Source organism: Lissotriton vulgaris, unplaced genomic scaffold (genome assembly GCF_964263255.1).
Source record: "Lissotriton vulgaris unplaced genomic scaffold, aLisVul1.2 SCAFFOLD_746, whole genome shotgun sequence".
NCBI lineage: Eukaryota > Metazoa > Chordata > Amphibia > Caudata > Salamandridae > Lissotriton > Lissotriton vulgaris.
In genome coordinates this window covers 109,279-133,900 of record NW_028253106.1, presented here as the reverse complement: position 1 = coordinate 133,900, position 24,622 = coordinate 109,279, and the positions used below count along the sequence as shown (strand labels likewise).

Genomic DNA, 24,622 nt, shown 5'->3' with positions numbered 1-24,622 from the left:
TTGACAACTGGCTGATCACTCAGCTGGGGCAAGGTGGTGTAATCACCCCTTGCTTAGATATAGTATACCTATATCTAAACCTATATCTGGACACATAGATACCAATAAGTCACTCCTATGGCAGGCCTTAACAATCCTGGAGGCAGCGTGCTTGGTTTTATGTGAGATGGTGCTCTAGCATGAGCGGAGCCTGTCTGCAGCTGTCGGGACAAATTCCCTTAGCTGTTCCGGGATAATGCCATACCATATACTATTAAGTGCATTATAATCCATTGCGGTTATAGGTTTACTTTGGTTTGGCTTTATCAAAACATGTCGTGTAAGGTGTCATACGATTTGGAATACTATCCCCTCGATAGTCCTGTTGACGGGGATAACATTCCACCCCTCTAGAGGGAGAAGACATGTTACTTTACTAAAACGCGGTTGATTTTAAAAAGAGCCTCAGCATCACAAAATGGACGCTTCTGCCACAGACACGAGTCTGACCTCCTGCTGCTGACCGAAACTTGGCAGAGGAGGCCTAGACAAAGGGTTTCCTGTCGCGGGGAGGTGTCACACCACCCCTGACATGAGATAGTGGATTGTAGCAGGGAGGTTTGAAAGAAACCAGACACTGCCTGGGGAGCACAAGGCTCCCCCTTGCATAACCCGGGCAAACCGGTTCTGGGGCTCACCAGCCCCAGTCCCAGGGTGACCCTGGACAAAGGGAAAGGGGTGTAACCACCCCCTTCCTGGGTCCCACCCATAGGCGGGACCTAGCAGGAGATCCAGCCCCCTAGATTGGTATGTAGGTGGGAGCAGTGCCCATGCACTCAGATTATCCTGACTGAAACTTATGAAACGAAACTCTGGACCCTTCGACATCCTACTCGATGTAGAAGACTGAAGAATCTCCCTTGTGGTCAAGGAGTGACCACCCTGTGCAAACAGGCACCATCCAGCACCTAGACCTTTGCTTCGTCGCAGTTCCCGCCGGAACTCGAGCGACAGTTCAACAAGACCAAGCGTGCCTGCCTTCTAACAGCCTGATCCACAGTCCCTGCAGAGCTGAGACCCGTGGAGGCGACCTGAAGCGTGGGGCCCGCCATCTTTGAAAGACCACAAGACGCAGACCGTGCAGCCCACGAGTGATCCTCAAAGCTGTACATTGGGGTTTGAGAAGCCCCAGCCCTGAGCCTCTCTTGCACCGAAGCTCACCCCTCTACACTCAATGAGTGCTGCGTGGGGCCCTTCAGCATCTTTTGGCTCAACGCGTTGGCCCGGTCACTTGCCCGTTGGCTTGTGGCCCCTGTGCCGATGAACTTTGAAATCTGACTTGTGAGTCTGGTTGCTTTAGACTTGCACTCGCTCCCCTGAAAAGGAGCACCCTCTCTGACTTTCCTAGTCAGAGAAAGAAGCGATCTTCCAGTCCTGCGTGGGTTGCACTTGCCAAGGTTTGTTTGCTCCAATCCGGAAGCTGACACCGCCGACAGCGAGAGCCTTCATGGGACAGCTTGTGATCAACTCCTGGACATCATCGGTGCCCCAGAGTCCGAGTGGCTGCGGAGAGAAGCTACTCTACATCAACCTGATTGCGCCAGACATTGCCTGGTTCCTTCCTGGTTCCACCCTGGTCACTGCTGAGTGACCCAGACTCTGTCCCCTCTGCTTTCAGATCTATATCTTCGATCTACCCTTGGATCACACCGGAACCTTCTCTTCGCGACGCCTGCAGCATCTTCACCTTCAGGCACCATCGACCTGCGTGACAAAACCGCACACTAGTTCGCACCTATGCACCCGCTTCCTGTGGGTGAGGTAACTCAGCAACGCCGGTGTTCTTCCACTGGTACACACCTCTAGTGTATGTGTCTAAAGTTTCATCCTTCTAGGTCAGTCGGAAGGTTCCTAAAACAGTAACTTTGTAACTTTTACGCACCATTGACTTTGCATTGGTGCATGTTAGTGCTTTAAGCGCTGCACCCGATTCCCGCAGGTTTTTCCCGACTTCAGCATTGCTAGTCCAGACTGGTCCCAGTGATTCCCTAGGCCCAACCACTGTTCGATTGGTATCTCTTATACCACTTTTTTAATATATGGTTTGCGTGACTCCCGGCCTCATCCATAATTGTGCAACTTTTATATGTTTATCTGTGCTTTTGTTTAAACGCTTGTGCCTCTGCACTCAGAGTACAGAGATTTATTCTAGTAATAAATAAATATATTTTTATAATATATACTTGTGTGGTGTCCTCATTTGATATTACAGGATTGTGATTGGTAAAACAGCTTGCTTAACACGACCTCTTGAGTTAAGCCTTTAAGGCTGCTTAGTCCATGCTAACCTTAGGATAGCTTGTCTATAAGGTTGACTTACAACCAGACACCTTAAGGGATTGTTGTGACTGATACAAGGTGGTTCCAGAATTGGAGACATCATATATCAGGCCAACTTCTAACACGGATGGTCCCAAATATTAGAATATACCAAGTTAGTAGAACCCAACAGCTCAAACACAGAGGAACATTACTTGCATCAGACTTCCTGGCAATGGATAAATTGGCTAGAATTTTCGAAAAGGAGCTCCTGATCACTGTCAAAGATATAACTCTCCGATTACGGACTGCTTCTGTATGGTTTGGGAGCGAGCAGCAATAGCTCATTACTGGACTCAGTTATTTGCAATGCTCAATGAACTGGTGGGTACAAATCTGAGGCAAGCCCTTGAGCCTTGTTTGGGAGGTTGTCCAGAAGACTAAGCACTTCTTTAATTTATAATCTTGTTCTTAGAAAAGTGCAAAATTGCGATTCACTGGAAGGCTGCAATGGCTCCCTCCGTGGTGGCCTGGTTGTACAACTTGTGTAAATTTGGGGAAGAGATTGCAGCAATTCATTCAGCAAACTATTTTAGGAAAACCTATACCACATGAGGATTGGGATGCAATTTTGTTTCAACTTGAAACCAAGTCACACAAAATGTCTCAGTGAAGGTTATGTACAAGTGTTATGTATGGTTTGTGGAATGCCTCCTAGTCCTCATTGAGTACAAATAACCAACGAGTACCCGATTGCACAAGCAGCAGTTTGGAAGATATTTCTTTGAAATACTAAAATGTGATATCTGCAGAAATGTATGTGATTACATTACATAAGATTCAGTCTTTGTTGGATTGCAGTCACAATAGGTGATATCGAAATGCCTTTCAGTCCCTGGTATGGCAGTTTTGGGGGATTTTTGTTACAACTTAGCCTCACAATGGACAATTCTTGATTTGGCGATATGTATAATCTCTAGCTTTCTGGGCAAATACCATCTTCCCTACTTTTCTCTAAAAAAATCTGTTGACACTAAATTATTCCCAACTAGACGTTTTTGAAAACGGGGTCCTTGTGAGTCCCAAGTGACAATGGCCTTGGAATAATGAGTTAATCAAGACAAATCATTTACAGCATACATGGGTCAAAGTCAGACCAAGCTGGCACATTAAAATGTATAATCAGTCCAGAAGGCGAAAATGTTTGGTACATATCAAAATGCAAATTGACAAAATGCAAATACATGGGAATTCGTTTATGGCTCATGCTCTATTCTAAGTCAGAGTCCCGCGGTGTCACCCACCTGAAACCACCTACCAGACTCCCCAGCGCTGCTTTGTTGGCCCACGCAGCCAGGGAGGGGTCCTCTGTTGCTTGGCGCAGCCGCTTGTGCCATCGCCACTAGTGTTTCCACGGGAGAGAACTACAGCCCCCACCTTGTGTGACCAAGAGCGCCAGGAGCTGCCAAAACCACCGGGGGACTCACGCAGTGCGGGACGCGCAGGCGTGCCTGGGTTCTGCCGGGCCAAGGGCGTGCTGTCCGCGCCAGTCACAGCCATGAAGAGCCAGGGCAGGGCCATCCCCCTTACATCTGCTGCTGGACACCTGACGGAGCGAACCTCATTGACTTGTGACGGTCCCTAAAGGTACTTTTGTTCTCTCTTAAATGCAAGATAAACTTAAGTGACACATTGACCATCTAGGTCTATTCTCATTGGCAAAAGAAAAGCTATGGAGGGGCAGGGGGGGGGCTATAGGATTGAATACAACACAGGGGCTCAGGAAAGCAAAGAAGGTAAAGAAAAGTAAGAAGATGCCTAACACTCATGTCATGGATCGTATTGAAACACTGGTTGATGAGTGTGAAAGTATTCTAGTGGCAGACTGCTTTAAGCTTAGATACCACCAATACACAGACTGATGAACTTGATAAACACCCCCAGTCAATCAGCATACCACAGATGTTTCGTAAATTGTCCTGCCCAAATACCCCTTCTGGTAACAAAGAGTTGTCTTTGAGACAGTCTAATTTAGATCCTGTCATTCTCTTGCCCTCTCAGACACCTCCCCAGCCACTGACACCACAGGCCAAGTCACTTGAAGCCTACCATTATAGTTTGCTCCAATCGTTTTTCTGCTTTGGCTGATAAACCAGCTTTTCCTGATTCAACTACCCAAGCCCCATTGGAAGTCCCGACTGAAGCACAAGTGGAGGGTGGAGTAGACTCAAGCTCTACTGCCACAATCTCAATATCAATCATAAACTCCCTCACACTAAAGCTAAGAGACCTGAAATCTTTAGTTTCAGACCTAAGAGCTTCTGTAAAGACACTAGCGTCGCATCATATATCATGCAAATCACTAGACACTTCCCAGTCCCCTGATTCATTGCCAAAAAGCACTAAGCTTGCAGGTAAAATAGGCCCTGCAATAAATCGTTCTACATACACCATTCCATCCCACCAAGTAGTTCCATCCATTCAGACAGCTGTGCTGGCGCAGTGTAGGAGGCAAATTAATGTTCCATCGCAAATTAATGTTCCATCTGGGACGAATATCAAACTAATCCCTCCTATATCCAAGCCCCTTTCATATACAGCCACAGCGCTCGGCTCACACTCTGCTGGACGTTCTTCCCTTCCTTTGCCTGAGAAGCAGACAGTCTTTATGGTAAATGTTCCCAAGCACATCAGTCACGAATATGGGGATTTGCTCATTAACAAGGTCACACATTGGATTCCACACGTTAAAGTGCCGATCGATAATAAGAGAAGATATCAAGGCTACGAGGCACTCCTCTCGAAGTCAACAGTTAGATACAATTGAGCTTATGCTGACCTCTCCCGATTTGGCCGAGGGCTTATTAGCTCTAGAGTATAGCACCTGCCCTCCTGGCACCTCGGGCATTCAATTTAGATGTTCTTTGTTGATTTGCAGCGCAATTATGAGTGGTGAGGTTTTTGAGCCAATGACGCGCAGAGGGTCTCAAGTAACATCGATGGACTGACAATAATTCCCCAAATTTCTACTGAGCACACAAAATTTCAAACTCGCTCTCGTAGATACTGTCCCTATTGCCTCCACCGCCTTACAGAGCTCACAAAACCACGCACGGCTATCCCAAGCAGATCCTTTTTATTCACTCCGAAACATATCTGACTGCAGGAACATAGTTGTAGGCCCTGCTACTCCAACATTGACAAACCATTCTTCAGGATAAAACTACACCCAGACTGAATTAGTTAATGAGTAAAGGCAGACTAGAGCCGATAGTTCAAATCTTAAGATCCTTTCTTGGAACATAGCTGGCCTCTCTAAGAAACGATCCCTGCCAGATTGGAATAACCTTGTCGAGGGCTACACCATCTGTATTTTTCAAGAGACATGGAGCATGGTGCCCTACCACAAAGTGGGTTTTGCTTCCTATTGTGTTCCAGCAGTACCATCAGCAACAGGAAAGGGGCGGATTTCTGGTGGCCTGCTGATATGGATTAATATTTCTCTGGACTGTTCATTGAACCAGATCCAAACCAATTCCCCCGACCTCTTAAGATTAACCCTCTGGGGAAAATAAAGGAGGGAGAACCCTAGAGATCTTTAACATCTATGTCAGAGAAACTAAAAGCGGAGCACAATCGCCCATAGTCGCTTCTCTGGCAACCGAACTTTCCAGCTGTCCCCATGACTCGTATATCCTGGTAGCGGGAGACTTCAATTGTACTTTTGAACCTCTTGCTGCCGAGGATATGTTGGGCACTTTAGAGGATGATACAAAGCCGGGCATTCTCCCGCTGAGCATTCCCCCGATAAAAAGGTGGACCCCAACTGGCTGTTCAGTTAAATTCCTTAGCCGTAGAACATAGTTTAAGGGCAACCAATGGTAGGTCACCTGATCCAACAGGGGCACATACCTATAATATGGTGGGCTGTTCTTCGCGAATTGACTATATTCTATTAAATGATAAATTATGGTGGCACTTAACTCCTTCGACGCTCATGACGAGCTCAGCTCGTCATGATGTACACCTCCATACACTCATGACGAGCTGAGCTTGTCATGAATAGAAGAACCAAAAGGTCAGCACAGGAGGAAAACACTAGCATCGATGGTGTTAATAGACATGGCGATAACACAGTGATCACAATCCACTATGTCTAATTTTAAAATCCCCATGGCCACTGAATTCTGGAACCAGAGACAGAGAAAATTCAATGTCAACAAGGGAAGCATCCCCTTCAAATTGCGGGAGACATCTGAAATGGCATAGTGTTGCCATAGACGAAATGAAAGTACATGGTATTAGAGAGACTCTGACAGAGGCCTTAAGCGAAATGGAAGAGGCCCTTACCGATCCACATAGCACCCCGAAGATATCCCTAATTTATGAGAAAACTATTAGTACTTTGGGAACCTTTTTTCATACAACCTCTGGAGCTAGGCCCCACACCTTGCGTAGGAAGCCTAATGATAATGATGTGGTACACGACCACTTGTAGACGCAGAAAAACTGCAGTGATTCTGGCTGTTAAAAGTAAGTCTCCCCTCAGGATTCCATCAGCAAGAAGGGAATACAAGGCGGTAGTGTCAAAAAGCTAAGAAAGTGTGGGAGGAGCAGCACTGGCAAGCCCTAAAAACAGCCAGTATGGAGAAGGATGCTAACCACTTTTGGAATCTGGTTAGAAGTAAGACACGGACGGATCCTGAAACAATCACTAACATCATCAAGCCAATCTTGGTATGACCACTTCCTGAAACTTTATTCTGATATAAGGAAGTTTCGTGGGAAGGCCCAGCCATTGAATTTAGCACAAGCCCTGGGGAACCTAATAGACATCCTTTCTCTGAATCGGAGAAGGAAACAGCTATTCGGCAAATTGTTCCAGCAAAGGCAGCGGGTCCCGACGGACTCCCCGGGGATCTCCTTCGTGCAGACCCTGTAAAATGGGCAAAATTGATTTCCATCCTAATTAATGACATTGATAACGGCTCCCTTATCCCAGATTCCTGGAAGGGAGCAGAGGTGGTGCCAATTTTAAAAAAGGAGGCCAGGGACGACCCTGTCAATTATCACCCAATAAGCTTGATTGATTCAGTCCAAAAGGTCGGACGGGTGGTGCTGGAGAGGATCTTGACATGGGCAGATGAAAACAGGGTCCTGTCCGATTACCAAGCTGGCTTTAGGGCAGGCACTGAGACAATTGAACAGGCATTCAAGTTACTCCTTCTCTATTATAGGCAAAGGCAGTCTTTATCTTGCATTTATCGACATAAAGACAGCTTTTGACCTGGTCCCTCGTGGGCGCCTGTGGCAGGTCCTGGCTGAGCAAAGGGGTCCCTAGGAACATAATGAATATGCTAGTTTGCTTGAATACCAGTGAACAGGGGCTTCTGCCAGGGCTGTGTACTAGCTCCCACCCTATTCTCTTTGTATGTGAATGGGGTGGTTGAATATTTACAGCAAATACCATCTGATGCCCCAGCCCAGGCGGACGAGAAAATTCCCATCCTCCTGTTCGCTGATAACACCCTCCTCATCTCAAAGCCCCCGAAGGGCCTGCAGTCTTTTGAACAGCTTTCTATCATTCTGTACCACCAGAGGGCTTGTCATTAACACCATGAAAACGAAGTTCCTAGTGCTAAATTCCCCAAGGACACAGAACCCACCTCTACTTAATTCTGTCCCACTAGAGAGGGTTACCACATTCGATTACTTAGGCATTCGTATTGCCGATTCCATGCTCTGGAGCTCACACGCAAAAAATGCTCCTGAATCACTAAAGGGTAGCGGGGCAATAATTAAAGCATATCGCTCCTTAACGAGCAGACCAATTGCCCCCGCCATTGCTATTTACAAGGCCAGAGGAGTGAGCTCGGCCCTCTACGGTGTCAAACTCTGGGGTTGCACCAACATAGATCAGATAACTAAAACAGAAAATAAATTTCTAATAGAGCTAATGATGCTCCCCCAGAGGACCCCTACTAAGCCTTTATTGTACGACCTAGGGTGCCACTCAGATGCTGCTAGATTACGCCCCCTCCTGCTGTGGGCCCGCTTGTGGCGGACACCAGAACTGAATATGCAGCGGGATAAGCGAAGAAATTAGTATGGATGGGTGGCATAAGATCAAATGGCTAAAAGATGTAAAAAAACTTTTGCACAAAATCGATCTTAAAGAGGCATGGACAAATAGAACCTCTCCACCGAAGGCAGAAATCAAGAAGGCATATTGGCTCTGGGTCAGCAAGAAGGGCCTCCTCAATCCTAAAATAGGTAGGCTGACAGGAGTTTATGCAACACAAGCACTTCATCAGTCTTGAACCCTACCTAGACATCATACAAAAACCATATGATAGAGCTCTGTATTTCGAGTTCAGGGTAGGCACACCTTACACGAGCGCTCACTGCGCAATGGAAGCCTCCACATCAAACCGCTTCCTGTCCAAGCTGTGAGGCTACTCTAGTCAACTGAACATATGTTCGCTTGCCCAGCCTACAAAGCGCCAAGGGAGCACTGGTTCAAACCAGTATGCAAAGAGCTGGGCACCCACAGCCATCATGTTGCGTTGTGCATTTTAAGATCTGACGCACGTGATCTTTAAGTTTGTGGATTGGCCAAATTTGTAAGATGGGCATGGAGTATTAGATCAAGAAAGCTGAATGCTAACTCTTAAATACTCCTGTGGCTATGTTTCCTGTTCTCTGTGTACTGTATCTTTTTCTACGCTGAATATGCTTTTTTTAAAATCTGTTTACTACTCTGATTTTAATGAATTTTGTTAGTCTAATAATTTTGGTACATCAATTACTTGTTAAAATGTATTCCGTTTTTAAATGTATAGCTTTTTTATACTGGATTGTACAGCTTTTAAGATCTGTTTTATCGAAATAAAGCTATTATGACTGACTATTCGAATTATATAGCCAATACAGGATACAGTCTAGCACAATATAAATAAAGCAACAATAAAAAGACCGACCTGAAGTCTGGTAGAAAAAATAAACACAAGGAAACTGGCAAAATATTGTAAATACGGCGTCAGACTAAGGTGGACTCCACTTCATAAAGAATGCAAAGATAATTGACATGATTCTATTGGTTTAAAGTTGAACAGTCTCTCCTAGGACATGTGTGGCAGGAGTCCAAGGAAAATCTTGCACACATCCCAGAAACAGCATGTTTACTTTTCAAAACCGAGAAATTACACGCCAGGTAGTGTGAAACAAATTATACACCACAATATGCAGTGGAAAAAACAAACATCTTAAGGAAATTGCTTTTGCGCTAATACTAACGAACAATTCTGTATTCCGCATAGAAATGGTAAACAAAAACACATTTAAAACTAGAAAGAGTCAGTTAGCCAAGAGAGCGGCCTTGTAAAGATTCAGTTGAGCTCTGCTCGCTCCAGGACATTATCACAAATACACTTCAAGGTAGAGGGAGAACAAGACCTTAAAACGGCCTGAATTAAGACTATTTTACATAATGCTGAAGGACACATTTTAACTCCGACTGCATAAATAGAGTTCAAATGGGTAATGTACAAAATTTGCAAGTGAATTGGAGGCCTCATTTAAATTTTAAAAAGAAATGTTATGTCAAATACAGTTTGTTATCATTTGCGACCTGATAATGTTAAAACCACTATTCATTCTGACTTAACTTTTACACAATTAGAATGCTCATCTCTTGTCAATGATGCTTTATTATTTAGTAAGAAACCTAATATTTCCTATGAAAATACCTTTTTTCATGTTTAAACCAAATCAAGATCTAAAAAAATGATTTCCAATCTACTGGTGCATTACCTGCACCAACATACCAGCCATGCTGGAAAGCGGAATACGCGACAATTTTATGGTGTAGGTTAGGAAAGGGCAGAACAGTTTTGCTTGGTCATAGAATCTAGAATCTTAAAGTCAGAAAAACCAAATAATGAAAATGGAGGTAAAGCTGTAGAATGAGATTCCTGGAGTTTAAGATTTAGACTTATTAAATGCACGCTATTTCCATACAGTAAATGTTAGTTTACTACAATTACTGGATAATAAAAAGATGCCAAACAAGACTAACAGGTAAAGTAGTTGGCCTCAAATGCACCCAGACCTTTATGTAAATAATGACGGAGGGTCAGTTTCTTGCAATCGCTGGCAAAGATGTTCAGGGTGTCCTGCACAGGATACATTTTATACACTGGTATTAGTAATGAAATGTGACCGTCGTGTGGTTCTGTGAAAACGGGCCTGGTCTCGTAAGGCCATGGTTCCGTCACGATTTTGGTGATGTCGAACCGTAATGAGTGAGTTCGGCTAATGTGGAGTGAATTAGTCATGTTAGCCTAGCGAGTTCACCATGTATTTGGAAATTTCGTCTCGAACATGGGTTCCATTTTGTTTAAGTCTCAATTTTGTGTTGCTATCACGCAGGCCGACGAGTATGGTCGAACGAAGCGGCCTGGCCTTCATGTGTTGGTATACATTAACAGGGTCTTTCTTGACTCCACGGTGAATTGCAAGGATTTGATTCCTTCACCTGAAGCTGACCCTGCCGAGTCAATTTCCCTGGTTTGATAGTTGTCTGAGATTGCCAATCATTGTTCAGGACATCGTTAACTTTTAGTCTCCTTCCACATGCCTTATCTTGCTCACTATAACTTATGGAGTTTTTGGAGAAAGAAGCTCTCCTTCATCCTTCCCAGTCAGGATTTAGATCAGGCTACTCAACTGAGTCGGCAGTTCTACATTCGACTGAATGTATTCGGCAGATGGTGGACGAGGGCGAGACAGCGGCGTTGGTCCTATTGGACCTTAGTGCAGCATTTGACACCGTGCTGCACTCAACGCTGTTGTCTCGTCTCTCGGATATGGGAGTAATGGGCCCAGCACTCGCTTGGCTACACTTCTTTCTGACCGACAGAACTTTCCAGCTACACTGCCCACCCTTCAGATCATCTCCTCGGAAGGTGAGCCATGGAGTTCCACAGGGCTCTAGCCTGAGCCCCACGTTATTTAACATCTATATGGAACCCCTGGCACACATTGTAGAGGATTTTGGGGTGGGCATTGTCAGCTACGCTGACGACACCCAGTTGGTGTTCAAGTTAACCCCTGACCGAAGAGAATATGCCACCAATTTCTCGGACTGTATGTCGGCGGTAGCGGCCTGGATGAACAACAACTGTCTCCGTCTGAATGGAGATAAGACCGAAGTAATGGTGGTTGGGAGAGATGCTTCTGCGTGGTCTCATGCATGGTGGCCTAGTGAACTGGGCAATCTGCCTACTCCCGCAGAGACGGTTAGAAATCTAGGCGTTATGCTGGACTCAGACCTCTCCGGTAAGACCCAAGTCAACAAGATAACGGGTAAATGCTTTGGCATATTAAAAGTTCTTCGAAAGGTGCTGGATCTTCTTCCCACCGAAGCCAGGAAAACCATAGTCCATGCTCTGATAACACCCCATTTGGACTATGGGAATGCCCTCCTGATTAGACTCAGCCAGAAGGGCCTTCATCAATTACAATGTGTGCAGAACACAGCCGCCCCACTAGTGCTCAGTCTCCCAAGAAGAACATCTGCTAAAGCTGCCTTATCCAAACTCCATTGGCTCCCTGTCAAGGAGAGGATTAAGTTTAAGACCCTTTGCTATGCCCACCGCATCGCTCAGGACAAAGGCCCTGAATACTTAAAAAATCTCCTTACCATACATCGCCCGACTCGGAACCTAAGATCATCGGGCATGATATTTAAACTTCCCCGAATCACAAGAGCTAAAATGGGAGGAAAATCCTTTCGATACCTAGCCTCCAAATATTGGAATGCACTCCCGCTCTACCTGCGGATGGAGCCATCCGAAATGAGCTTTAGGACAAAACTAAAAATTTATTTGTTCCCTAGCAAGTAATCCTTCTCTGAGCTCCATTGCCACGACTCCTCTGGATCTCTGTATTGCATTAGCAGTCAGCGCGGGGACACAGTTTTGTGCAGCCAGGCTTATTATTATCATTATCATTATCATTATTAGACATGGTTTCCTTTTCTATGCTCTATATTACATGCATTGTGCTTTTCAATTATGGGTTTTTCCTGCTTGTGGAGATTGGATTTGGGACATTCCCAATGATAAACTTTGGGTTGGGATGTTGCAAACTGAGCTTTTTGTCATGAGATACTTTGTTTGAGAATGTACCCCATTGGTTAGATTTTTGCGCAGTGGGTGTAGGTTCTAAATGTGAATATTGTGTAAAAGCCCAGTTCTTCAGTCACTCCAAACGAGCTGATGTATTACTATAGGTTAACACAAATTACTTTAAGTTGAAGTACCAATGCTAGTTTCACCCTCAGTACTTTACCCTTTAAAATAAAATTGGAATAAATAATTTAAAAAAATTACAAAGCTTATTTAAAAATTCCAAATCGCTTTGAACGTGTTCCAAGCTCCAGTTTCGGAATTAGTCTAGGTATGCAGCAGTAAAAAAACATTACAGAACTCACAGGAATGTAGTAAGATCTACTTTTATAGCTGTTGACAAACATTGATTTCTGCACGGAACTCACCACACTGCTCGTCTGTTTCATCAGGACAATCTATTTCTCCATTGCAGAGCCATGCAAAAGGAACACATTTGTCTCCACATGTAGCCTGGTCAGTTACATTACAAAACTGAGCTGCAAAGAGAAAATAAGATGATTGATAAGTGATTTGGTTGGTACTTTTTCAAATTACTACTTAGAGAAAATCTAACTGACCGTGTTCTACTACAGAATGATCAAATAATATTTTTTAAGGGCTCATGAACAAGTCTGGAGAATTACCATATAGAATTTAACACTTAAGTGCTGAAGATTCTGCCCCCACCGGACACCATCTGCTCTTGTGCTAGCCCTTGGACAAGTGGGACAGTACCTAGTTATTGCCTGCATGTTTAATCATACATTATACCTAGGCTGAATACACTTCAACTGATATGTTTGGGATTGCAGGGAAAAGGTTTGCAAATTACTTGGGCTTTGATAGAACATGGACTAAAACTAAAATGAAAAATAAAAAAAATAATGCTTGTGCTCAATTGAGGTTTATAGTTATGAAGAAAGGAAAAATGCCCAATAGCTAAATGTACATTTGTGACTCAGATTTGTTTTTAGTAATTAAATTACACACAAAATATGTCTGTGTCAAATTTTCAATTGATTTCTAGGAGGCCATTAATTGTTAATAAGCAAGCAAACAATAAAATACACATTTACCAAGTGTCTGATAAAATACATACTTCACTACTGGAGTGTTTTGAAAGATCTGCCAATTCCTCTGAAATATTAAAGATGACAGCAGTCCATTGATCTAAAATGATTTAATCTTAAAATATTTAGGAAACTACTTTCAGGAATTTGTGACAATTCTTCAAAGCCTAAATAAACTAATATGCCATACTATACAGTTAAGAGCAAGTATGCAATATGGACATTATGGTTTGGCTTGACAGCACAGCTGTTGCCGGACAATTAAGAGTATCAATAAAGAGGAGCCTCAGAGACATGGTAGCCAGAAGCACACGTTTTGATTGGGTAGGCTGGTCCTTCCACAAAAAGTGTTCAAATTCCAGACGGCTGATAATTGTTAATTTATCCAGCTGCCTTGGCTTGAACTTTCAGGGGCACCCACACACCTGACATTGTAATGCTATTGAAGTGCTTAGATCTCTACATAATTTGCAGTGTATGTCTCTGGTAGCAGCACTTTAGGCCAGCCATAGGAATTGCAGTCCCAGCTCCATTCCATTATTAAACGTAAACTTCAGAGAGCAGATTTGTGTTTGAGAGCAGTATTGGATGCTCAGGGCTATACTAATCTCAATATTTAGATCTGGCTCGACAGTGAAACGGTCACCTAAACGCAAGTGATAAAAAAAATAATTAAAACAGACTGCGACAGACAACATCCTGGACAAATTAGACCACATTCTGGCAGTGATCGCAGATTCACAATACGTTTTTGAAGCAAAATGTGGTTTGTTAACTAAGGATAACTACCAACTCTAAAGCTATTGAGTAACTCTGCCCCTGTACGACCAATCTTAATAAACACAAAATTGCTAGACAAAATTGCTATTGGAACGGCTGTGTATTGTCAAAACCAAATTGAAGGACACGGAGGGAGTGTGCTCACTGCTATATCTGCATTGTGGGTCTGCCAGAGGGACAGGAGAAGACCCTACTGCATTCATGGAGACTTAGAGAAGCAGGATCATGGACTGTTTCCTCCATCACCTCACTGATCAAGCATGCACACGGAGTACCAGTGGAACAGCCACCTCTGGGAGCACTACCTATACCCATGGTGACGAAGGTTCTGAATTACCAAGACCAGGGTGCCATACTGATGGCAGACTAAGAAAAGGGATTCATCTACAAAAATGCTAAAGTGAGGTTTTTTTTCCCCAGATTACACACTGGTGATCCAGTGGCAAAGAGCATCCTTCATTCAGGTCAAAAAGGAAGTCCCAGGTTTGAGCCTGAAATATGCTTCGTTTCCAGTGAAGCTAAGTTTCTGATCAGCAAGAATCCAAATTCTTTATGCAGTCTGCAGCGGCATGAGGTGGGATTAAAACTTTTGACCATGTCACTATCAGTAGATCGTATTCTCCCTCCCAGTCCACTCCCTAGATGGACCAGATCAACCATGGTGAGGGCACACTAAAGAGCTGTGAAACATCAAGGATCTACTCAAGTCAAAGGAAGCAGTGGGAGCCAGTAGTAGCCCACCTGCAGGAACTCTTAGCAAAACCAAAGTTGCTTTCCTCAGAGTCTAATGCTTCGGGGGATGATCAATTATATGAGGAACCAAGCTCCAAGTCTAACCCCCTCAAAGGTGCCACCGCCATGGTTTTGTATTCTGCTTTTTGTCCTCCTTAGCACCTCCACGTGGAGTTCATTCCTATCTCATTTGCTATGCACTACTCATCACAACTACATGGAACATTATGGGGCTGACCTCACTACATAAGTTCTATAAACTTTATGCAGCGTTAACACACAGATTGCCTTTATACACGAGACTCACTTAGTTGGGTTGAGGGTCACTAAATTGCAGACAAAATGTCGGTCAGGTTTATGGCACAGGCTTTTCGGCTTAAACAGGAGCAACCATGTGGATTAGGGCAGGAGTCCCTTTTAAAATAGGAGCTAAAAAGGGACACTAAAAGCCGGGTTGTATTAGTAAAAGGCACGGTAAAAGGTACTCCTGAATTTAGGGGGTGATATCAACCTCGCCAGATAAGACAGGTGACTTACACAAGGCTAGAGCTACATATTTTGATGCAATGCATGCAGTGACTACTCAACTTCGTGAGCACAAACACCTAATAAATGCTATACGCCCTGTCCGCTACTGGCGCAGACAGTCACTCTTCTCCCGGTTGGATTCCCCCCTCAACAGTACTGCCAGGGGAAATTACCTGTACACAATCTGTCATTAGTAACGACTTTCATGACTATTATAGAGCACTTTCCAGATCCCCAGTGATGCCCCTCTAAACAGCCATATATAACTTTACTGCCTCATTACAGTTAAGTTAAATTTACCCAGAGACTTCTCTCCTTAGTACCCAGATATCTCAACAAGAGATTGCTTCTATACTAAGTTACCCAAAGGGAAATCATGGGAAACAGACTACTACCTGTAGGATTTTATACTGTATTAGCCCAACTGCTGGGAACCACGCTGGTAAGTCAGTTTTCAATTCTAGTTCTCTCCCCTCCACCCTCACGTTGCTGAAACCCCACAAAGATCCTTCTGGTGTAGCATCCCAACGTCAGATACCTATATGGAATACAAATTCTAAAACCTTAACCAGACTTCTAGCATGTAGGTTGCAACAGTAATCCTTGCCTTTAATAGCATTTAACATGGAGTTCCATTTGGTGCGTTCCCAGAATCTTTTAGCACTAAGAAGTGTGTCTTTGTAGAGTGACCTGGCACCCCTGATGGCAACTCTAGACATAACTTAAATTGATCTAGAGGACATGTCTGGCTGCTAGACAATATTGGGTATACCAGGGGGCCTCTTTGGATCTCAGAAATATACTTGGAGTCTACCAGGAATAAAATCCTCAGAGACAAACAGTTGTGAATTGCACTCATCATGGAGTCTATATGGTCAGTGAACACATTGTTAGCAACTACAACATCCAAACTAGTGGACATAACCTCACACTTCAAAGAATTCCTCTGATCCTACCAGAAAACTCCACGTAAACATCTGCAGATTATTGGTTGGGTCCAACCTTCTGTCCAGAGGCCCATAAGGTGTTCAGGAGGGTGCTGTCCAGGGCTCCCAAGGTTAGCCACAGAGCATTATGATCACCATCTTGCCGGGTGACTGCAACCAGGTCAACCAAGATAGGCTACAGCCCAAAAGCCAGCAGGATATAACCAATAAAGCTATAACACTGAACAGTGGTATGTATGACTCCCCTCCTTGTCAGATTTGGTTCTCCCATTGCATGCCCAGATGCAATTACTAAGTGAACACATCAAGCTGTAGCACAACAGCACACCACCTTTTTTTTGGCGGGGGGGGGGGGGGGGGGGGAAGTATAAGACCAGGAAGAACCCATGATTTACCCTCATCGCCCATGGAATCCTCATAAGAGACAGACAGTGGCTCTAAGTTAGTTAAAACCTGCCACTATTTCTAAAGAATCTGCAGGTATGTCTGCCATATGAGTACCAATCAAATGCATTACTTTTAGCTCTGTGCCTTTGCCCCATGCCTACAATACACATAGGTAGAATGCTCCACCAGATGGAAAGACTATCTGCACTACTCATATCAATCTCCATAGACATGCAGAGTGTGATCTTTATCCAAATGGACAGCCCAACACACCCAGAGTCTACCCTTCCCTGAGGTGGTAGAGACCATGGAGAAAATAGCAAACCCTGCACTATGTTACAGGAAAAGCGACTAAGCCTCTAGGAATAAGCAGATCTCAAACAAATCTATAAACTAGCCCCAGGCGGGGCATGAAGGTTAAGACACTAAGCCATCTATATTCTAAGAAACAATCTTGGTATAGTGGGACAGGTGTGAGGTATCACCCGAAATCATGGGACTCAAGCTAGGGGAAGGGGTACATATTTTTGCAGGTAATATCAGAATATTTGGAGTGAATAGATTATGGCCCCGGGTAATTTAGGACAAACATCCCACACACCTACTAGCCTAAAGGCCAGAGTATCTCTAACTGTAAATAATATCAGGCGTCAGTCTACTATACAGATATGAAAGGTGAAAAATCTAACGAGGTCCAGACTGAAGACCCATCTCCAGCAGCAAACTTAACAGGCATGGACCAGAGAACAAATCTTTGCCTGGCTAGCAAATGTTTGCAAAAGAATCCCTGGGGAACAAGGTTCACTTCTCCACCAGGCCGTTGCCCCACTCTTGGCTAGCCTTTTAAAAGTTACAATTACACTACATTTTAACAATTCTGCCCAGATCAGATGCAGGCTCCAGAACAAGTTAACAGATCCTATCCTGCAAATAGGGGAGTGAGGCTGGGCTTGTTGGCCGCAACCCTCTTTCTACTATATAATGATGGTTCAGTATCTCGGCTCCAGAAATGTGAGGATGATGCCCCATGTCTTGCTGGGGTCAGGATCCCAGCCCTACTGTTTGCAGACAGTAACCTTTTGTTATCTAAATCCACTACGGGGATCCAGATATTTCTTGATTGCTTCTGGTCCTTCTGAAGGCAGTGTGGGCTGGAGATTAACCGCTGCAAAAATAACAGTTGGACAGAATGCAGAACAATGTCATACATTCACCCCAGTACAGAGATCTGGGCAAAAATCCATCGTTTTTTTGCACTCCACACCACCCCAGTTCAGACATGGCCATATGCAAATCAGCCTTGACCCTGTGCCTCATGGGAACAGTCCAGCCCGAACTGCCAAGCCATGTCTTTCCTGGCTGGAGATTGACCTCAGCAAGACAAAATACATGTTTAAACCCTGCCCAACATCCCACTCTAACCAAACTCAGCTGTGTAGAACTGGAGAGAGTCCAGGTCTTTAATTATCGGGGGTTACTCGCTCAGAAAGCTTTGATTGGTCAACTTCTGTTCAGATGCCTAGGCTTAAATTAGAGCAACACTGGGGGGGGATTTTAAGGGCCAAACATGGCTTTTTCATCCAGGATCTCCAGTCCTTGAAATGCATAAATGTCAAGCCCTCTGGGCTACTTTGTATGGTGGAGAACTATGGGTTTTCAAGGTACTAGACCAGTGACAATCAAAGTATGGCCCGGGGACTGCATGCAGTCCCCAGAGCAGCAGCATGCAGCTGCTGTTTATTTCACTCAGCACTAACAAAAAAAATTCACTATACAGCAGGCATTTATTTAAAGGTTAATTGCAGTTAAACAAAAGGAAGCATCTAGGCCCTTAACTTTAGGAACGCCATTTTTAAAGACAGCAAACGTGTACAAATATAATCGTATTTTCAAAAAGTGTATTTCATGGACCTCTAAAACCATTTCACCTTAGTAAATGAAAGGATAGCAGTAACTCTGAAAAGTTCATGCTTCTGCCCTCTCCCCCTCCCCCCACTCTGACTAGACCATTAGTGATTGCACCCAAGGACAGGAGATGGTTTTGTGCAGCACACATAAGAGGTCCTCGAAATGCAGGACTGCAGGATATGTGATAATGAGGAAAAAGGAGGGCAATTGAAATAACACATTTTCCCAGGTCACACAATTTGGTCAAGTGGAGAAGGCGCGATTATTCGCAGATTTTCTAGTTTCACATTGCGCAATGGAGTTCGACCTGTAGATATACATATTTCCCTTCCCCTACACCCCCTCCCCCCACTGGCATCACAGCAGCCCTTGGTCACACCAAAGACAAAACTTTGCAGCCCCGGGGAAAATGTGAGTACCCATGTACTAGACCCTTAGAGGGAATAGAAAACTCCTTTATGAAGAGCTTAAACAATCTACAAACCAGTACCCTGCTTGCCCCTTTAAGGTTAGGCTATGGACTTGGATGCATCCACAACATAGCTGGGTTAAATCTGCTGTTGCATTGGAGTGGTCCCAGAGCTTATGCCATTGTATAGGGCCCTAGAAGATATTCCAGGACAGCCTGTGGCATTTAAAATGGACTGGATTCGGATTATGAAAAAAAGTCTGGGTCAGATTAGGTACGAGAACCTCTGGTCCTCCCCTGCAGACGCCATCTTATGCACCAAGTCAGAGTTAAAAAGGTGCCTATTGGCGCCACATAGACAAATTAATTCTATTCTTCCTAGGGCTGGTTCTCACTAGATTCTTGTATAGTGAGGAAAGTAAATTACCATCTGTAGGCGTTCTTGGATGAGATTGAACCCCCCCGTGAAGTCTTTAAATAATCCCTTTCATATAGGGACCATGCCAACTTGCTCCTTCACAGCTAAATGGAAACGTTACCCTTGTGATGGAGAATGAGGTTTTCCGTTCTGCCCCCAAGGTGGTGGAAAAGGAGCATGTTGTATTTTTCAGTCCGACATATTAAGGGATAAGGAGGAAGTGGATTTTAAATGTTTGCTGAAACCTGGGTTTTAGGAATTTTATGACAGTGTATAGAATATTAAAAAGTGATATCTGTGTTCGATTTTTTTATGCATACGTGGAGGTTTAGACCGAGAATGCCTAGCTGATTAGGTTTTATCTAATGCGGCCATTTAAAAAAAAACTTTAAACTAACTATAATATGCCTTTGTTTTAAACTATCAAATTTGGATTTCTCTAATGTTTTTATGAATTCAAAGATTTGTACACATTATTTTCTTCATGTTTATGTACGGTTTTAACATTCTCTTATGGCCATTGTGCCGAAATAAAGAATGAGGTTATACACGATTGTATAGGTAAATGTATAAAATATTTTCTGATAGCTGTATGAAGCATGGGCATCCGTATATGCCCATGTACTATAAAAATATTTGAAAAAGTCGTGACTTGTTCGCATACAATTGAAGGACCTTCACAATGGGCAACTGGTCGTCTTTCAGTTGCCAATTTCTGAAACTTTGATGTTAAACTGGTACTTGCCCAGACAGAGCTAGCATATGTAAAAAAAAAGTACAAAATAGTGAAGTAACACTATCAAAAAATGTGCTGCAATATGCTGCATAATTTGCCTTTACTTGATGAATAATTTAGTAAAGCCTGATGCCAAATGTGGTGCTACCCTGCTGCCTAAATCCAGTGGTCCTGTGTAGTTTATGGTAACAAGTCAATGTTCATGCCTGTAGACCTGATCCGTTTAAGAAAAGTTATGATGAAAGCATGAGGCATGACATTTGTGAAAAATGATAAAATCACTAGGCATTTTAGTGTTTATTTTTATTACTAAATACTGAAGCCTATGGATAGGTATTTTGTTACATGGAGTCTCAGATTACCATAGTAGCCAATGGTTTTGGTATTTGTTACAGTGTGACGCAAACAGAATATAGAAGGCTTGCTCTGTGAGAATCTTGTTAGGCCTCCCAGTAGACAGTATTTTGCTTAGCCAACTGCAATTTTGTATTGCTTTTTAACTGTAGGTCTGATTGTTGCCTCGTTGAAGAGCTTATTGTGAGAAATTGGGTTGAGGGGAGGCAGTGTGAGCCCTGCTCAAGCAACAGCCACAATCCTTGTCCGGGTGAACCACAAAAAGTCACTTAACTAACCTGTGCTTAACCATCTGGTATCTCGGCACAAAAGTTTGGTTGAACTTAATGGAAATATGTGATTTATATAGCACTTCAAACAGTAATAAAGTGAAAACAAGCAAAGTAATTCAGAAAATGTGTAAATTTTAAATTATTTTTACATTTTAAAAAAAAACGCAACCAGTAGAACCAGAAGTATGAATTTTTGAGGTTTATAGTGAAAAATCACACCTAAAAGATTAAAGTGTTCACTGCTGACATCTACTTGCACTAGAGTCCAAAGTTAAGGCTGACCGCAAGGGAGGACGCCTCGGAAACACGAAGTAGATTAAGCCCGGTCTCCGCCTACCTTCAGACTTAAAAGAAGTTTTGAAGAAAAATGTATAAGGTGGTAATGTTCAGCAGAGCAAGGCAGCGGGCAGTGTCTGAGGCAGACTAGTTTATCAGGGAGTCGCTGGACAACATCACAGTGAAGATTTCTATAGTCAGACTTCGACCTGCTGGATGTTTTGGACTTCCATAAGAGTCTAAGCTGCAGGTTGTAGCTGACAAGGGCTCTAGGAGGTCCTATTGCCCTTGTGAGAAGGCGCTGAACAGGATCTGGTACTACAAAGAAGAACATAGCAGAAGTTTCATCAAAGTCAGGCCAAATGGTGATGAACCTAGGGCGGATCAATGGGCAGGAGGGTCCCCGTCTCCTCTTGGCTCTCAGGGCAATGTTTGGATTTTTTTTTAAGTCCCCTGTTTTGGCTTTGAGCCATCTGGGCACCTTTAGCACAATTTCTAAGAGTTCAGGACAGGCGTGGCACCACTTTGAGGGTCAGCACTCACGCAGGCTGTGTCCAGGTGTGAGTTTACAATGGTTGGAGGCTTTCCTGTCCCCGAGGCTCAGATCAGTAAGTCAGCCAACTAGCCCTTGAAGTCATTCTGAGGACTGTGCTGCTGTTTGAGACCAGTTTTCCTGTTTGAATCAAAACTTCCAGAGGGGACAGGGTAAGCTTCAGGGGAGTCCACTTGGAGCAGCATGGCAGTCCTCTGAAGTACACAGCAGGCCACGGGTTGCAGAAAAGTCCTCTAAGAGTCTTTCTGCAGGACCAGAAGTGAACTTAAAAAATTAGGACCCTCAGACCTACTCTTACCTTTGAAGTTTGGGAGTTCCAAAACCACTCCGCCCACCCCCCTCCTCCAACATGCCCCTGAAGTGTCATTCCTCCCTGCCCTGGCCCCAGGCTGTCTGCAGTGACAATGGGCTAGTGTGAAGTTTTGTTTGCAGCACTGAGACCCTCATGGGTGATTTGCTGCACATTATTATTATTATGCTGTTTTATTACTCGCTCAATTATTGCCGGAGTATCTTGGCGCGAAATGAAAAAGAAAGAAACAGAAAAGGGTGTAGACTATGGGGAACAACTAAAAGGCCATCCTGAACAGATGGTTTTTCAAAGCTTTTTTAAAAGGACCAAAGTTCAGGGTAGCTCGCAAGAATAAAGGAAGGTCGTTCCAGGCAGACGCTGCTTTAACCGCAACCGACTGCCCTCCCTGCCGGGAACGCCGGAAACATGGGACATGCAGCAAATGTTGAGCGGCCGAGCGCAAAGGTCTGTTGGGAGAATAACTACTAAATAGTTTCCTCAAGTAGGCAGGACCATGACCATTTATAGCTTTGTGAGCCAGTGTGAGAATTTTAAAAATGATCAGTTGTGGGACAGGCAACCAGTGCATTCTCTGCAAATGGATCTTTACAATCACACGGCTGGAAATTTTACATAAAAGTCTGGCGGTGGCATTTTGGATTACCTGGAGACGCCTCACCAGATAGGCCGGGGAGCCGCTCCGCAAGGCGTTGGCATAATCAAGGCGCAAGATAATTAATGCCCTTGCTACTGACTCTTGCTGTGGGAGGAAGATAAGGAAAAAACTTCTGTAGCGCTTTAAGGGTCCCAAAGCAACCCCCCGTCAGTTTCTTAATGTGCGCCTCAAACCGTAGGTCTTCTCCGAACCAGAACCCCAAATTAACATTAACTGAACAGGGGAACGGAAAGCCAGACGACCAAAGTGTTTCTCTAAAACGAGGGGGAAAGTGACCGTACAGCAAAATTTCCGTCTTATCCTCATTATATTTCAATTGTGCGGCAGCTAACCAGTTAAAAACGGAGGAAAGACAGGACTGAATCAGCACTGTGTCCAAAACATCACTGGGCCACGTAAATAGCAGCTGCGTGTCATCCGCATAGGCAATCATTTTGGCCCCCAGTTCAGCCATCTTTATCAGGGGGGTCAAATAAACATTAAAAAGCAATGGCTCAACGTGGAGCCCTGAGGGACCCCGTCAAAAGAGGCTTAGCCATAGATGAAAAGGGGGAAGCCAGACCTGCTGGGATCTGGACGAGAGAAAAAAAAACTCAGCCAGTCCAAAGCTAAGCCCGTGACACCAATATCAGCTAGCCAAGAGAGAAGGCGCTGGTGTGGCACAGTGTCGAACGCAGCAGAGAGGTCCAATAAAATTAGAGCCGCTCTGCCGCCATTGTCCAGACACTCCCTTACCGCTTCAGAGATTTCCACCAAGGCAGACTCCGTGCTGTGAGCAGCACGGAACCCCGATTGTGCCGAGTGGAGAGCCCCTGATGATTCAACAAACTTGTTCAGCTGCCGAAATGCCATCTTTTCGCCAATTTTAGCCATAGCCGGAAGTAGTGAAATTGGCCGATAATTAGCGAGCACAGCAGGATCGGCACCAGCCGATTATAAATCTGGATTGATTTGTGTGAGTTGAGGCAGTGTCTTAAGTGTAAGTGGGGCTGTGCATAGCTCTGCCCCCCACCTCCCATCCAGCTTGGATGGCCAATCCGGCCAAAATCCAGTCCCTTTAATGTGCAGCTGTCTGGGGGAAATGCACAATGGCCAACTGCACTTAGTCATGTGACCCAGGAAACCTGCTGGAGACAAAATGAGGACAAGATGGCACCTTTCTTAAAATCAGACTTTCCCCATTAAAGAGGGCTTTAAATTACAATGCCTTAGACACCAAACATGACCTTTCTACCTGCTCTCAAACGCGATCACTTCAATACAATAGGATAACCCAGTGTTTTACTATGGAAGGGGTAGGAGTCACACCAATGAAAAATGAATTTGTGAGTCTCTTCCAGGATATGTAAAACTTAAAAGTACATTTCCTTTTTAAATACAATGCGCCCTGCCCACGGACTGTTTAGGGCATACCCTGGTGTGACATTAAAAAGGGAGTTTTATGCTTGGCAAAAGGGGTGATTTATTGGCAGCGTAAAACTGCACAGGCTGCAAAGGCAGGCCAGAGACCGGTTTAAAAGGCTACCCAAGAGGCTGGTAATATAGGTGCTTCAGGTCCACTAGTAGCAATTACTTTACATGCCCCTGTACATGTAGTGCCACTTTAATAGGTACTTACAATTAAATGAAATGTATCATGTGGGTGTAAGCCAATTTTAATGTCTTCAAGAACACAAGCACTCTAGCACTGGTAAAATGTGCAGAGTCCCGGGGGCGTGGCTTAGCAAGCCATCATGGCAGATGTGTGCTAAGTGAGCTTCGTCTAACCTCGACCATTATCCTGCTTCTCCGGTCTGTCTCTACACTTCAAAGCT

General features: G+C 44.2%; 1 protein-coding gene across 1 annotated transcript in view; it reads right to left on the bottom strand.

Annotated features, from left to right (window-relative positions):
* LOC147661164 (prolow-density lipoprotein receptor-related protein 1-like) overlaps positions 1-24,622 on the bottom strand; it is an 887,002-nt gene that overhangs the window by 777,418 nt on the left and 84,962 nt on the right. The window contains exon 2 of the mRNA XM_086951270.1: positions 12,857-12,967. Coding sequence (XP_086807396.1) covers positions 12,857-12,967 — 111 coding nt within the window. The remainder of the gene's footprint in view (positions 1-12,856; positions 12,968-24,622) is intronic.